Genomic DNA, 17,746 nt, shown 5'->3' on the forward strand with positions numbered 1-17,746 from the left:
ATTATCTAGGTTCAAATTCGAATTTTTACAATATCTGAAAATTTGCGAGCCATTATTTTGCCAATTTTGGTGAAATGTTGGGCAGCGGGCGTTGTAAAAAAGCTATAGGAGCTTGAACTTGACCTAGGGAAATTTTTTAAATCGTCTAAACATTCTGAGAAGTAGATCTCGACGAGCTGAATCGCAAAATGTAGCATATTGGTGCTCCTGGAAAAAAAATTTAGTTGAGAATCAAAATTTTTAACCAACAGTGATACTTTTCCAAAAGAACACAATCAACACGACTCCCAAAAAGCTGTCAAGGTTTCAAAAATGTTGAAAAAATTTGCATTTAAGTCGAGATGTCTTGTTTATGTGATACTTTCCGAAATATGTAGGTTCAAATTGGAATTTTTTGATTATCTTAAAATTTGCCATATACCATTTTACAATTTTTATCAAACGACAAGTAAAATTGACCAATGTACATTTTAAAAATCCCCAAGAGCTTGAATTAAACTTAGGAGAATTTTTTGGAATTTTTTTCCAAGTTATAAAAATTTTATATCTGCTGAAAATGTTGGACCAATAAAATTCAGAGATTATAAATGTTGAAGAACAAAAAATTAATTTTCTGCTTAGAGTGAATAAAAAGACAAAGTTGATTTAAAATTGACTCTCAATGTATAAAAATTAAGGAATAATAATAATAATCTAATTTTGACAATTTTTTTTCAGGCACAATTTATTTCTTCAAAATATATATGATTAACACGTTGTAAATATTTAAAAACTTTAAAAGATTTGGAGTCGAAAATGATGAAAACGTGTGTATTACAAAGTCTCAAAATTATTGAAAATATTGGACTAAAAAAATAAAAATAACACAAAGATCCGAACATTCTGAAGTTAACGTAAACTGCTTTTTGAAATATTTTTATTGTTATTATGAGATTTAAAAAATAAATTAAAAAGTCTGTTACGGCTTTGAATGACGTAAACTTTGAAATCATTTATTTTTAACTTGTTACAGAACCTAAAATAGTAATTTGGGAATAAAAAACTAATAATAGTAGAATATAGAAAAATTAGTCCACATTTTGGCAAAATTTTATCGAATTTCTGTTACACGTTATTAAATTTTAAAAATTCTAATAATCGGAAACTGAAATTTTAATGGAACCGAGAATTTTAAAATCACTGTTAGTGACTTGAATGTGAACATATGCACATGATTGTATTTACGTTATTAAAGGCATTGTCATTAAGCAGGAAGTAATTAAAAATTGGAAAATCTTCAATTTCAAAATTTTTGAAAAAAAAAATACCAACGTGTATGATTCTGTTGAATCTGAAAAGTTTGCACTCGAAAACAACAAACCTAGAGTAAATTCACAGATACAAAAAGTGTGGTAAACGAATTTGATAAAAATAATTTTATTTTTCAAAAATTGTATAACATTGAACATTGAATTTGTTAAGAGGAGAGCTCTAAATTTATGATAAAAATTTTATAAAATAAAAGTTATACCTACTCAATTTTATGTAACATTCTTTATTTTTGGATGAAATGGAGTAAGAAAAAAAAACCTCTGTGATATATTTTTAAGTTATTTTTGGAACTCAAAAATTGTTTTTTTTTTTATTTTGATGTAACTTCATAGGCGCATAATGTTGAAATGTTTCAGTCGACTGCTTGTATAAAAAAAAAAATTGTTTTTACGACAAAGTTAAAAAAGCAGTTACTTCAGGATGTTGTCGTTTTTTCATAAAAAGGCATCAAATTTAGTTTTTTTTGTGTTATCAAACACCTACTGAAATCTATTTCGTAAATCGGTCGTATAATTTAGTAATTTTTTAGATTTAAACGCATAAAGGTTATAAAGGAAACAGGTTATTTAGAATAAAAAATGTGAATCCAGTTTTTTAGCAACGAGATTGAATGATAATAAAAATACAGCTTTATAGATTGGAATTTTCGAATTATATTCAAAATTTAAAAGTTAAAATTCTTTACCAAAGAAAATTCCTGGATCATACGATTATAATTTTTTCAAAATTTTTAATAAATTCGTGATTTTATGTGGATTTTATACATGAAGTATTACAGCTGTAGGTTATTTAGCAGAGTGTAGTAAAATTGTAGAAATTTAAACAAATTGAGCAGTAGAATTTTAAAAAATTAGCATATGAATTTTAAAATCTTGAAAACCTGAAAACGATATTGTAAAATTTTTGACATTTTGAAACTAACTGATTTCTAAAATGAGTACCTACTATGATAATCGTAGTTGCCAGTTAATAATGCATTTTGAAAAAACCAAATGATGGGTTGAAGTGGAAATGTGATTTTTTCATTGCAACTCCATTTGTCACAACATATCTGAAATCTTGTTAATTGAAGTGCAAAGATTTTTCGTTGATGCAACAATTTTATTCACTTTTCAGAAATGTGTTTTGGGTCCGCTGCTTTTCGTCTTGTTTATTAGTGATATTTCAACTGGTCTCTCTGCTATTTCCTGATGAACTAAAACTATTCTTGAAGGTTAAATTTAACCTCGGCGTATTTTAAACAATTTCGACAACGACATTTTTTTTCAAATCTCTATATGTAAGTGATTTTGTGGTAGATTAGTTTTAGGTACCTTTTTCCTTTCGTTTGAAAGCTAATCCCTGACTTTGTTCCAGGTCCGCGAACCCGCCGAGTGAAGAAACCCGGCGCGAAACCCGGCCCCCCGACCGCCGAGGAGAAGAGGCCGAGGACCGCGTTTTCGGGGGCGCAGTTAGCGCGGCTCAAGCACGAATTCGCGGAAAATCGCTATTTGACGGAGCGACGAAGGCAGCAGCTCAGCGCCGAGCTGGGCCTCAACGAGGCCCAAATCAAGATCTGGTTCCAGAACAAGCGCGCGAAAATCAAGAAAGCCTCCGGCCAGAAGAACCCCCTGGCCCTGCAGCTCATGGCCCAGGGCCTGTACAACCATTCGACGATCCCGCTGTCCAAAGAGGAGGAGGAGCTGCAGGAGATGCACGGCACCAAGACCCCCTCGTAGGGGACGTCCGATTTTCGTGATAAATAAGTTGATGCTTCCAATGTGATTCGTTGTGATTCGTTTGTGGACGAGGGTTGATGGATTTTTGGCGGTTCGCGGAGTGGTGGCGCAGTGATTTCTGGGTTTCGCCTTGTCCAGAGACGAACCGATGTCGATGGTCTACTAAGAGTTGGGCAACTTTTTGCGGCGATCTCTGAGTATGTTAGCATTGTTTGTTTAATTCTACAATTCTCGGAGCTTCGGCTGGCAAAAAATGTATTAATGTACCATTCATTTAAACACAATTGCGAGCTGTGTGGTACTAAATAACAGTTTTTGTGCGGTGCCATTATTGTTTAAATCACATGGGATCATACTCTTGTTGGGTTTTTTGCACGACAACCAAAGACGGTGCAGAACATGGCATTTTTGATCCGCCGGTGTACATAGACTTGTAAAAATCTACAGATAGGACTAGATATTTATTGTTAGCGTACCCGAAATCGAAAGCAATATTTATTAGGAACTCTGATTCTAATGTATATTTCAAACTACTGTACATATTTATATGATTATTTGTCTGTGAGTTGAAGCTTATTTATATGTACTCGGTATAAATAGTTAAACATGTACCTACAGAAATTGTTTATAACTCAACTGTAAAAATATAGATTATATAAATCAAATAAAGATTATTCGACGAGACCCTCTTTTCTTCCCACAATAGAGTTATTACGTTGATAACACTCGGAATTAATTTTATTTAGCGGAGTGGAAATGACAAATAAAAATGTTAATGTTGATACGCACAACATGCAAAGCGAAACGGTTTGATAAAACTTTCATAAGCTTAACAAGCTTTTCATGCTCGACGGGGAAAAATATATTCGTATAAAAAAGCTCGTGCGTTATGAGCTTTCAATCGTTTTCGTCATTACGCCCCAAATTTAGATAGAAAAATATATGGACGAGGTAAGTATAGGAATAACGACATCTAATAACATGTATTATTGACTGATCGAATCAGGAACGAATCGAATCGTTCCACTGTTTAGGGATTTAATAAAATGCTTTGTGTGTATTGGATATATCAAAGGTTAGAGATTACGTGTAATCGTTTCCATTTCGGCCGAAACTAAAATGGGTTTGTTTTTGTTATCGAACGTGATCGCTACGAAATGTCTAAATAAAAAGAGACTATCGCGCTGTTTTTGGGTAGTTATTAGCTAGTAATGTTAAATGCATGTACCCAGTTTAACGATAATTAGTTCAAGATAGCATTGATTAGGTAACATTTCGATTAACGTGTTTGTAAATCACTTCTCTTTGAATTCTATATCTATGACAAAAAAGTTATATAAAAATAAATCATTTTTAACTTTTAGTGTTAATCAACTGATAATCTACATCTAGATTTGCAAAAAGACACGTACACGTTTTATTGTTCGCTCTCACGTCATAATACAGCTTGATAATTACTTTCATTTTAATGATTGTCTGGAATTAAGTTGTCATGGAACAGATTGATATTAACGCATTAAAACAACTATGTATTAAATCAAATAAAAACTTGTTATTAAACTCCGTTTTGCTGCCACACGTCGCGTGATGGTAAATATTTTAGTTTCATTTTTTTGTGTTTTATGTTATGGGTTTCTTGTTGATGTGTATTGCGCTTAGTGGGTGACTAATTACACTCGAATACGTTTATAATGACGCTGGAAGATCGAAAAAGCTCTGGAGGTGTAAATAATGTCAAGAAAAAAAACGGAAAATAATTAGCGTTGAGAACTCGTCATTTGTAGCAACTACATAAGTGGAGAAATTAAAGGTCCTCGTTTGAATAGGGTCTTACGATGACTTCAGAGTCTTCCACTTTTTTGTCTTTGTAGTTTTGTGCATAGTTACGAAAAAGTACAGAGTCAAATTTTGACAATTTATTATAAAAACGGACTTGACGTTAATTTAACGTTTCGTCTGGATGATGGTCGTAATAAAGTAGACAAAGTTCTACAATTTATTATTAACCATCTTGTAAACAATATTAATATTAATTCAGAACATTAATAATTTATAATTTTTTCCACTATTTTCTCCGTCTCTGACACGAAACTATATTAAAAACCGCTCACACGCCTTTAATGGAGCGATTTAAATTTTAATCAAGACTCCGGCAATCGCTTTTCGATTGCTCAAAAATTTCAGCCTTAATTAATTAGATTATGAGCTCCAGGTCCTCGTTAAAGACGCATAGAATTTTTTCCGTACGTGTGATTACAAGCTTTTGATTGTAGCTGGCATAGTTGTCTAATTGACAAAAATTAATTAACTCGGCAGCATTTCTTTAACGTCAAAACGTCGCAGCCAAACAATTAATCGAAAATAACGACCGAGGAAAACAGAAGCCATCCACCACCTACCTGGCGGGCTACCGTTCGGAATAGTGGTGTGAGGTCCCCGTTTCGGTATCTGAGCCACCACCGAACAACTAACTTCCTGCTCTCGTTAAATTCATTCCATTATCTCAAACACGAACTGTATAATAATGCGATACATATAATATTTCAATTATGCTTTGGCGTTTCTAATAATAATATTAGGGTCGGTTTTTTGCGTAATTTGAATATTTCGCGAGTTCAGAAAAACTAAAGGTAAAGGCACAATACAATTTGCGAACGAAACTGACAAACAAGGTATCAAAACTGTAAAATACCAAACACTCCAACCTTTTTTTTTTATTTTTCACTAATAAAACGCAAAGGATCCCAAGATTTATTATATTCTTGAAAAAAGACACCAGGTTCTTTCAAACTTATTTAAAAATCTTGAAGATTTTTGCGTGATAAAACTGATACTAGGGATATCCAGAATTTTCCAAGTTCCCTCCAAAGTAAAATACAAAGAATCCCCAAGATTCTTTCAAGTTCTTCAAAATATACATAAAACACCGGGAGCATCGAGATTCTTTCGACTTCTTCAAATTTAAAACACCAGAAGCTCCGATATTCTTTCGACGTCTTCAAAATATGAAGCAGCAGGGACCTCGAGATTTTTTCAACTTCTTCAGATTTAAAACACTAGGAGCCCTGGGATTCTTTGAATTTCTTCAAAGTATAAAGCACTAAGAGCTCCGAGATTCTTTCGAGTTCTTCAAATATAAAACATCAGGAACCCTGAGATACCTTCTACAAAATATAAAATAGCAGGGGCCTCAAGATTCCTTCAACTTCTTCAAATCTAGAACACCAGGAGCCCGGAGATTCTTTCGATGTATTCAAGAATAAATCACCAGGGAATTCAAGATTTTTTCAACTTCTTCAAATTTAAAATACCAGGAGCTCCGACATCCTTTGAATTTCTTCAAAATATAAAGTAATAGAAGCCCCCAGATTCTTTCCACTTCTTCAAATAAAAAACACCAGGAGCCCCGAGATTCTTTCAATTTATTCAAGTATAAAACACAGAGGAACCCAAGATTCTTTCAATTTCTTCAAAATATAAAGGACTAGGAGCCCTGAGACTTTTTCAACTTCTTAAAATTTAAAACACCAGGAGCCCCGAGATCCTTTCGAGTTCTTTAAATACATATAAAACATCAGAAACCGTGAGATACTTTCGACTTCTTCAAAATATAAAACAGCAGGGGCTCCGAGATGTTTTCAAGTTCTTTAAATTTAAAACACCAGGAACCCCCAACATTCTTTCAACTTTTTCAAAACGTAAAACTCAAGAAACTCCGAGATTCTTTGAACTTCATCCAAAAATAAAACACCAGTGCCTCCGAGAATTTTTGGATTGTCAAAACTTAATAACTCGGCAGCCCCGAGATTTGTTTAACTTCTTCAGGTTAAAACATTACCAGCCTCGAGATTCTTCTAAAAATAAAACACTAGGGGGTCGGAGATTCTTTCAACATTTTCAAAAAATAAAATAGCAGGGTCTTCAAAAAGAAACCAACATGTTGAAAAAATAATACCAAGAGCCTAAAAGATTGTTTCAACATCAGGATCACACGTTGGATGAAACTGATAATAATATGTGACTAAAAATGTGAAAAAAAGAAGTTTTTTTTTTAAATATTGCCGGCACTAAATGTCCAAATGTCTAGGACATTGTAGGAGACATTTTGAAATAAATTAGAGTTGATTGTGGACTAACCAGGGGTAGAAGGGAGCGGAATATCTAACGATGGAAACACTGCAGCAAGATTTTTCGACGATCCCAAAATATCAGCGAAAATTATTGAATTTTAAAAACAATTTCTTGCGAAGAGCAAATAAATATATTCAACTTCTATGCTGTTGAAACAGCGAACATATTTATTGACGAGTGTGGAAGGTTTAATATGCCCATGACTAATGGTAGATAAAATTTTCATTCTTATTTTATCGACTTTCCTTCCTTTTTGACAATTGACAAAAAACAACACAAAAACTAGAAATAAAGACACTCTAAAATATCGATAAATAGATTTTTTAAAGAAAGTCTACTATAAAAATAAAAAAAGCTACCAAACGTCTGCTAATTTTTGAAAAATGTAATGCAAGAAAGTGATATCGAAGCAACATAGGAGATTTATGAAAAAAAAAAGCCTGTGATACTAATGTTAATGTTCCTCGATGGCCGCGCCCACAACCCCCGAAACACAAATCCGTCTAGAAATTTATAATTGTGGAATAATTGCGCGCATAATGGGTTAATATGGCGGGCTAATTTATATGGCAGAGGTTGCCACCCCCGGCCGCAGAGGTGTTTACTGATCGCGTGCTCGCTGGCCATAACGCCCAGGGTGGGTCAATACGGAGGGTGGCGGCGGGAATGTCCACCAGGGTTGGTCTTAATTGATTTATTGGGCCACGGGTCCGGTTAATTTGGGGTAATATCGAGATGGGCGCGGACTCTCTCTATTGGTCATTATTATTCAATTACTTATCAAGAATAATTGATTTATATCGCGGCGGAATTGGAAGACGCGCTTCCTTAATTGATACCGAATAAAGAGCTATTATTGAAATTTATTGCGAGCTTTTTATGGCGGCCAAACAGGAAATACACTCGGTTAAATGTTTCACATACGGCACGAAACTCGAGATCTTGCAATATCGATTTTTGCTAATGGGCTTCGATGGATTAAGGGACGTTCGACCCACGCGACTCCCGAGCTCGACAGAATTAAGGATGCGTCTTTAAATAAACTTTAACGACGGTTTTATTGTTATTCAACTTTAATTTTATCGCCTTTGTATGCTGGCTTTATTGACTCGAGCACACTTTTCGATTTAGTGCCGACGTGTCGTTATTTGGAGCAGAAGGAGGCAACAAAAAGCTGATTATCGAAACGCCGGTATTCGTATTCTATAAACTGCGTTTACTGCTCAGACGTTACATGAACATATGGAACCAACCAAGCACTGGACATCAAAATTCAAGCAGGAACGGGTAATCGTGAAGTGAAAAAAAATTAATTCTAAAAGCCATATGTACTCGGTTTAGATCAATAAACCAAAACGAATAAATCACCCAAGACACTAAAACACCGTTCCATAATTCAAATTTCACTTTTTAATGACCACGTAACGACAAGTCACGGCCATTTTTAAATTACAGATATTAAAAGCGGCTTTAATTTTTTTCGTTTATTGCAGTCCGGAATTGTTTTCTCTCCCAGGCTTATCACGTGTCGTGCGACACCCTCATTCGTGACTCGACTCACATGATACGGAATAAATGAACTCATTCATAGTTTTTAAGTATATGTTTTGCGACAAATTCACCCGACAAGGTTTTCCTTTTTATTATAGTGCCATGATCTATGTCGTGATAGGGCACTCTTGAAGTCGCAGCGAAATTATCGCACGAGGACGTAATCAGCGCGACCAATAAGAACAGAGTTCTGATGTGCTCAAAATTTCCAAAAACTTAATAGTGGTTTTTGTTCGACTCCGCTCCTCCACCCCGAGACCTCTCCTGCCAACATTAGTGCTTATCCCAGCAGAAGAATGTGCGAAAGCATCACGAGGGTGAAACATAAAGTGTGTGGCTGTTACAAAAGCACGCGGCCTTGGTTCAGATTGACGCAAAAATGTGTCAGGACGTTAAAGGATGGCGCTCCCCGGCAGCCCCAGAATTTCAAACAGCGAACGTCGCTCCGAAAACCAAAACTAAAAATTAAATTCCGCTCAATATAAACAGTGACCCAACCGATTCTCTGTGACCAGTCAATTAAATGAAATTGGTGGCTGCCATACATCAAGCCGGGGGACCCCACACGTATAAATAATGGAACGCGACTTGGGGGCGCAGCCCTCTCGATTCTCCTCGCAGAGTTTGTTTTCGGTGTGCGAGCACGCAGAAATAATGTTCGTTAGTGGTTCCAAAAACGGACTTATTTATGTTGTGCAATGTAATAGTATCTAGTATTAATAAGACTGGAAATGAAATCTTTCTTAATACTAGAAGTTTTTCAATGTTTAATCAAAATTTATCTGTTTGTCCCCTTCCATTTGATGACGTCATCTGAAATTTTGCTGGATAAAAACTGGTTACACCGAATGACTCACAAATATTAATGAATGAAGTAAAGTTTATTTAATTCATGAAAAAAAAAATGTAAATCTTGATGAATAAATCGTCCACACATATATTTTAACTTACAGGAGTTACCATAAAAAAAACAGAATTCGCGAAATCAAATCGCAAAATACACAATGAAATTAAAAACAAACGTTCGAAAATGTGAAATCTATAAAGTTTTCCTTTTTTAAATTTATGTAATCTATAATTTAAGAAATTTTAATAAAACACAGACAATGGAAACTTACCACTTACAGAATCCTCAGAAAATCCTCCTCCGTTCTGCCATCAACTTCACTGAAACTTTATCCACCAAAAACCAAAAGAATTATTTTTGAAAAACCGTTTGAAAGAACCGTTTACACTGCAGTTAAACATTTCATCCCCCAAACAACAAAATATTTCACCACAGTTCACCTAATTAATTAGTTAACAATCGAAGAGATATTTCCGGTTCAGCGACGTTATTAAGACTGGTTTAGGTTCATTACACCCCCTCCCGTCCCCCTCGGCGACCTATTTTCGAGTCAGCGAATTCCAAGAATCGAGTCGCGACGATTTTCCAAGAAATTCTCCGATTGATATTTTTCCGAGAAATATCGATTTTATAAATTCACGGAACACCGCTAATTAATAAAAATGATAAATAATTTTATGCCGTGAAAATGTAACTGTAAAAATCAAATTTAACAAAATGTTGAACAGTTCCTCGCCTCGGAAGCACCACAAACACCAAACGAGTCGATGCCAATCACCACGGGTTTTTGTTTTTGACGGTGGGATGTTTCGTTTTAGAAGTAACGTCATTAGTATTAATCTATTAATATTATTGCATTAATACTAATCTTAATTAATTATATATTTAATTATTATAATAAAATTGTTATCAATGTTTGCATGTCCAGATTTTGGATAAAATGCAGAACTGTGCAATAGAAAATGATAAATTCTTCTTCTGCCTCTTACAAACCACTGAGCCAATCGCTGTGAAATTTAGCACATGTTTTGATGCTATCGTCAATCTGATAAATCGATAACCAAAATTTATCTGTCCATCCCCACTAAAATTTTGATGACGTCACCTAAATAATAATTTTTCAAGATTGAACATTCTTATGCAAATTCGAAAAATATGTGTATTTATTAATTTTTATTGTTACTATTATTACTGGATGTTGAAGTGTTCGACAGTCGTGGGCCTTTTGATTTACGGCCCGGCCCTTGACGGAAACGCCGTAAAAAGCGTCAGCTTTGGCTGCCCGATAATAAATTATTTTTCGATAAGGCGGGCATAAAAAATTGAGTTATTCGGACTGCATCGAATTATCACGCGAGACCGCGGCCATTCGACGCCACTGGCCGGTCGGATGCGGGGCCACCCAAGCAGACCGATGTAGAGGTATTTGTCAGCGACACACTGCCCCACTACCGCCGCTACTGATCTACATTTCTCGCATATTTTCAGAGCCGGATTGGGCGTCTTTTTTTTGGAGAAATTACGGCAACGGCTCATTATGTCGCCATATGTCCGAGGAAGGAAAAACGACGAAGACGGCTCTGCCACCAGAGCCTAGTTTTAACGAGAGTTTGCTTATTTCGTTTTTTGGCGCAGAATGCCGGGATCCGAGGCGGGGTCGACATCTGGCTGCAAAATTAGCTGAGTCTTTCGAATTTGTTCATTTTTGAAATTTTGTTGGTGAGAGTGTATTAAATCGACCATCAGGCTGCGTTAAAATTTACGCGCTGCCTTCTAATTAAACACCGAATTAGAGCAGGTTCAACAAGGAGTGTATAACGCGTATAAATAAATAAGAGTAGCTATAAACGGGTAGTAAATCACTAAAAGGATAACAGGCTGTTATCCCTTATAAGCGATAATGGCTGCCTGTGAGCTCCAACTAATCACGATAACAAGGGGCGAAAATCTCCTATGATTTAATAACACAGAAGTGGAGTTCTAACCCACTATCGCCCAGGACTCTCGAATGGAAACAAAAGTGCATGTAGCGATAAAGTAACATTACCGAAGCAATAAAATTTAACTTAAGCAACTATAAAACAAGTCGTTAATGTTTATGTTCGGGCTGATAAGTTTTCTAGTTTTCAGTTGTGTCAAAGAACACGAATTCTGATTGGTTATTTTACTTTTTGTGAGCGTAGTTTTAATTTTCATGGCATTTTTCAATTAGTACAACAGGAGAATGCAAACTCCTTCAAAAAAGTGATGACGTCACCCATACAATGTAGTATAATAGTTGGAAAAGTTCGATTGTTCGCATCAGGATGACACTAGAGCTAGTGGTGATGAGGGCATTTAGTGTACATGGGAAACAATTTTCCACTATGTAATGTATGGTTTCCGCAAGCATTTATAATCGTCTATGTACATGGAAAACACTTATACCCAACATGTAATACCTGGTTATCTGTTCGCGTCATGTGTCATTGTAATGTAGTACATAAAGTCATGCTAAATGTTACATTTTTTTAGAACTTTACTGCTAGATATTGCAGCTTTCCGCTTTTCACAAAATATGTTTTTCAAAATTTTGTAGTCGACAGGATTCTCAAAATGCTCTGTACATATACCTATTATTTTGTATGAAATTGAAATAGGGTTTACCTAGCAAAATTTTGAGATGGCGTCATCAAATTATGCGTGGGGATGAATTAACTTTTTCCGAATGGTTAGATTTTTTGTGGAGTTTACCTTAATCCGACAGCATACTAGAACAAACCTGGTGATTAAAAATTCGAGTGCTTTTATTAAAAACATTTATCGCTGACATTTCGAAAGATCCTGTAAGATAGCTTGTAAACTTACGTCATTAGCAGTCATTTTTCACGGAAACAATACAGTACGTCCTGTTTTAGTTGTCGCAGATGTAATAATTCAGCCGAGAATTGAAAGATTATGGTTACACGGACATTAAGTATTGTTAGTCTGTATGTTAGCCAGTGACATTCTAAGAATTTCAAGTAATAAAGGCATGATTGAATAATATAATAATAAATTAATGTTTTATGGTAAGAATGTTGCCTATTATGGCAATCAGGATGCGAACCTCTTGAATTGCTGACCTCTGGAGTGCGGTTCCTTAGGTGTATATGCTAAAAGAATGTAACTTTCTTCTCGAGAAATTTAATTTTTGACAAGTTATTCGATTATCTTAATTGATTCTATTAAGTGTTAACTTACGAAACCTCAACCATTAAAACTTTTAACATACATAATTAGCGTCAAGTAGGTTACAAGCGGCTTTGTTTTTATTGTTAAGTAAGCAACACAGCTACAAATTCAGGGTTCTTATTTCGTCCTCTTCGACTTGTGTAACTGCTCCCGATGAACATTATTAGCTCGCGATAAGGTGAACAGGTTTATTTGAAAAGATGACTAGATATTCCAAAGCGTTCTAATTTAGCAATCAAAGTGAGATATATCTCTTCAACAAATCTATTAAGCCCATGCTACAAAACTAATCACTTACACTTGTTAAGATTGGTGATAGCCGAATGACAACCTGTGTCATGATTAAACGAGTTTCGCAGGTGGAGGAACGTAAAATTTAAGAATTGTCCTACGTGAAACTTTTTCTACAATCGTTTGGAGACGTCGATTGAGCGATTCTCGCTGTCCAAAAACGGGAGGTTCAAATCGGGTTTCCTAAATAAATTATAAATTTGTTTAAATATTTTTTGGTTGGTTATTTTGTGCAATTAATTGACTTCGTCGTTAAAATTCAAAACCGCTATGACTGTCCAAGGAAACGCAGTAATTTAAAGACGCATTTCGATTGAATCTAATGTTAATTGTACAAAGCGGCGACTGAGTCTTTAGTGCTCGATTTATTACCTGCCATGCATATACATATACGGGCACACCAATCATTTGTGCAAAAACTCACCTCTTGTTAAGCTAATGGCCAGCATCTGCGATAAGAACAATTCAAATGTATAGTAAGTTCCATCATAACAATAAATTAGAAAACTGTTCTGACCGCACTACATGTGTAACAAAAGTAACAATTTATTGTAAAGTAATGGATTCTAAACACATAGCCACCAGCTGTCAACTTGCAACAAAAACACGCTGTTGTAGCACGAGTGCTTTTCCGCCAACGGTTAAATACAACATTTTTTCTAAATTCTTATAAAATAAATTTATAAACGAAAACACCTTTCCATTGTGGTTACCCTTCGCCCCTCGACCTGCCATCCCATATCTAAAAACCAAACGAACGTCATTGACACGTCTGACCGAAGACACCCTTGAGGTTCCCCAAATACAATATGCACTGACGTCTCAATATCCTCACCATTTATTAACTTTCCACAATGAATGTTTGCGAGATTCGGGTGATTTTTCATGTCACAGTCCCAGAATCCAGCTCGGGACCACGTATGAGCAAAATTAATGATCCTCCTAACGATCTCTGGGGGTTTCGACGATTCCGGGTAAAAAATAAAGCGATTCAACCCTTCGTTTCCGTTATTTTCTAATTGGTCGCGTCCCCGTTGATTAAAACTTTGGAATTTAAATAAGTTCCGAAGAATGAAGTTCACGTCATCAAGTGATCAAGCCTGTGACAAGCAAAACGATTGCGAATTGCAGATTTGTCACGCATTCCGTAAACTTTTAAATTGAATATCTCGCACCCTTCAGTTTGTTTTATTAAATCATTGGATTGGAAGGGTGGAGGCGAGAATGTGGGGTGAAAGTTACACCGATAGACGGCCGCTGGGGGATGTTGGCGTCTCCATGAAGATTAGCCACGGGAGAGCGGCTCCTCGGGGAAGATCGGGAACTGAGAGGTTCGGCGGACTAAAGAAATAATTAGAAATAACTGACTAAAAATTACGTGATTCTTGACTTGAAAACTTGTCCAGGACGCAGGAATTTAGTGTTTCTTTTTGCTGTCAAACTCAGGGTGTGCTTTTTATTTAAAAACAGTTTAGGTCATAAGTCATATTTAACTTTTTCGATGCACTCTGTATTCTTATTCGATAAAAAGCGCATGTATCGATGTTCCCTCGGAGGCAACGTGACAACAAATCAGCAAATCAAAACGCTACAACTCGTTTTGGCCCCAGACCTCACTTTACTATTCCCACAACAGCAGACAATTCCGTAAACAGCCTCCCAGAGCACAGCCGTCCACTTTGCGAGTTGCTGAACCAATTATTACGGCAATTTGCTGGAATATCGCTTGTCGTTGTGTAAATAATGAGTCGGATTGCGCCGTAATACGAACTAGCTCTTTGAAATCGTCGATATACTAGTTACAAGCCGCCTATTTGTAAATCGTCAGGTGTTAGCACCATTCCACTTCGCCAGTAATGTGGGTGTGCTGTCCACAATAACAACCATTCGTACCATAGTAATTTTGTTTAATAATTCAATTATGGATTACCCTCATTCGGCTCACCTCGGTAATATCTTCTTTAAATGCGAGTAATTGCAGCTGCCGTTGTTATTATTGGAATTAATCGATAGATTCTCGGCTTTTCACTTTCCGCAGCCGTAAATAAAGTGCGCGGGAGTGACGAGTTTTCGTAACGTAATACCTGCCGGATTCGACACTCAGGTTTAATTTCGAATTAATTTTGACTATGGTGTCACAAGAACAGTTAGGATGTTGGCGACGTCTGGGGAAAAAATTCACAGTAATCGATTGTAGATTTCGGCGCGGAAGTAATTAACACAATTTTGGGTTGTGTTGAGGAGGTTTCTAATTTCTGATGGTATCTGAAATTTATTACTTTTTTCAGAGAAAATTTAACGATGGGAATTGTGGCTTGTTCGGAATAGCAACTTTGCAAAGAGTGAAACGTACGGTTCACTTCCACGCTGTATAATTGTCAGAATGTGAATAAGTAGATCTCCCGCTTCCGTCTGTCTGTCGTCTGGAGGCAGTGTTATTAGAACTTAGAAAAAACATTTCTTTCAAATGAAAGAATGTGAGGGGCTTCTGGTTTTTTATTTAGGCTGAACTTTAAAGCTTCATGGGGGTCTCTGGTATCTTGTTTTTCAAGAGTTTGTTAGAATTTTGGGACCTATTATGTTTTGTTTTAAAAGTAGCTGGTAAAATCTGTTGACACAACTCTTCTGTGTTTCCACCACTGAATCCTCCTCATACCCCAAGTTTCTCTGTATTCTATCTTCGAGAATCTGGTGGAATTGTCTTATAAGCTCAGCCACCAAAATTAGTATACGAAGTGTCGTCACGGGATGATATTTTCGATCCAGGGACGCGATTCTATTGCGGAAAAATCCCATAATTTAGGCGTTTGTATTCCAGCGCGCTGATGGGTCGATCGCTGGGTGTCTGCATGCACGCGTATTTGTTGGTATGTAGAGGAGCAAAGCGTATGTGATAACCTCGGACCACACACGTCGTTGATGCTTCGAGCTGATCTGTGATCCGCTGGACCAAGTTCGCGTTCACACACTCTCATGTCTCTTGTTTCCTCTCCCAATAGTCCCATCGTCCCGTCACAAATTAAGCGACTTTCCATAATGTATCTAATTACCGGCAGTAACGAATCTGGACGGCGTCCACTAATCGTCCGCCGTTTAGGGAAACCACCGACCGACCCCTACGTACCGTAATCGTAAACGTACAAATTATAAATGGTAATGGTGTCGCCGAATATGGAGCCTCTAGGGACACTTCCGTCGTCTGCGAATTTGTAATTATGTCGGCGCGCTATAAAATTTTGACGTTTATGGATAGTACATGGGAAATTTTAATTTCAAATTATCGCGTTCCGCCGGCACCCGAAAACACACGGAACACATTTTTTCGACGTTGCGACAGTTGTTTGTCGTGAGCACAAATCATTTTGAATTTATAACGCGAGCCGGCCGCTAACACCTTTTGACAGCCAATTATGGCGGCCTTATTTTATTCAGCAATAAGAGGCGCCATTATCGCGCTGTTTCATTTAAATACTTGTACGGGGAGTTTTATTGGCCTTTAAGTGTGCTCACAATGTCGAAAAGCCGGATAAGATGGGCCACACTCAGTGGCGGACGGGCACCTTAAAGTGGCCCGGGCAAGAGATTTCACCGGCCCTCACAGATAAAAAAAGTCATTTACCTCACAGTGAAGATTATGAATTACGTACGTCTTTAGTCACCGAACGTGAGACGGTTCTTAGATTGTGAAGGAGCAGGCGCCAGTTTTCGTCTGTCTGTCACCTACTGTCTGTTGGCGATTTCCTTACATGGTGTTTTGTATTCGAAAAAATTTAATAAAATCCGGGGGACCTTTTCCTTTTTAGAAAATACCATCTAATGTAGAAATTTTGCAGTTGCAGAAAACTAAGTCAGTTTTATTTATATCTACTCAGAACTTTTAAAAGTGTGTGGTGTCCGCAAAAAAAATAACAAGGGAAATGGCCGTTTGACCACTCGTTCTATGCATGCTAGTGACCTCCGTGGGTGCGCCAAAACTACGTTTCAATTTCGCTTGCAATTACGTACAAGCTCGCTTAAATTCCACAATGAGCCGGCTTGTCGGAAGTTCGGATAATATGATTAACATTCTGGAGCATCAGCGGCTAACAAGACAATGACGCGACACACCTGTGCACTCCGACGTCTCTGTTTTGACAGCGTTGTCGACGAATAAAAGTGCGCTCAGAGCCGATAGCTGACAATTATATGCCTCCAGGTTCGAACACCATTAAAATCTTGGCTATTAAGCTGCGAGCTTTGATGTTAATCTAATCTCAAAAACCATTAAATTCGGCCCGGAGTATTACATTACTAAATCTCCCACCCGGTTCTTTTATACAAATGTTGTCGGTGGAATTTCAGAAATGTATCGAAATTCACTCAATATACGGACCGTGTGGGTATTTAGGGTCGAATTTCATTGTTTTAATGGCGTCATTTACATTTTCGAGAGTTTTAAGCGGGGCTTTTATAGCTTTATTTTATTGGGAGGCGCAGACGGGTGGGTATGAAATTGGCGCTCGGTGGCGCGTTTTTGCGCATGTAGGTGACCAAAACTAAAATTTGCATGCTTTAAAGTCAGTTCTTTGGTGGTAAAGAAATGAGATTAAATTTAAATGCAAAAAAAAAGATTGCCGAAACCCGGGATCGAACCAGGGACCTTTAGATCTTCAGTCTAACGCTCTCCCAACTGAGCTATTTCGGC

At 36.7% G+C, this 17,746-nt stretch overlaps 1 protein-coding gene and 1 non-coding gene across 2 annotated transcripts in view; one reads left to right on the forward strand and one right to left on the reverse strand.

The window, feature by feature from the left end:
* Positions 1–3,664, forward strand: part of LOC135126379 (homeobox protein invected-like) — a 62,204-nt gene extending 58,540 nt beyond the window's left edge. Inside the window, exon 2 of the mRNA XM_064052393.1 lies at positions 2,668–3,664. Coding sequence (XP_063908463.1) covers positions 2,668–3,029 — 362 coding nt within the window. The 3' untranslated portion in view covers positions 3,030–3,664. The remainder of the gene's footprint in view (positions 1–2,667) is intronic.
* Positions 3,665–17,673: 14,009 nt separating this feature from the next.
* Trnaf-gaa (transfer RNA phenylalanine (anticodon GAA)) lies at positions 17,674–17,746 on the reverse strand. Its single transcript has one exon. It is a non-coding gene; the product is annotated as a tRNA-Phe (tRNA).

The sequence above is a fragment of the Zophobas morio genome, unplaced genomic scaffold (genome assembly GCF_036711695.1).
Source record: "Zophobas morio isolate AGI-343-1 ecotype UQ-CSIRO unplaced genomic scaffold, CSIRO_AGI_Zmor_V1 ptg000010l, whole genome shotgun sequence".
Lineage (NCBI taxonomy): Eukaryota > Metazoa > Arthropoda > Insecta > Coleoptera > Tenebrionidae > Zophobas > Zophobas morio.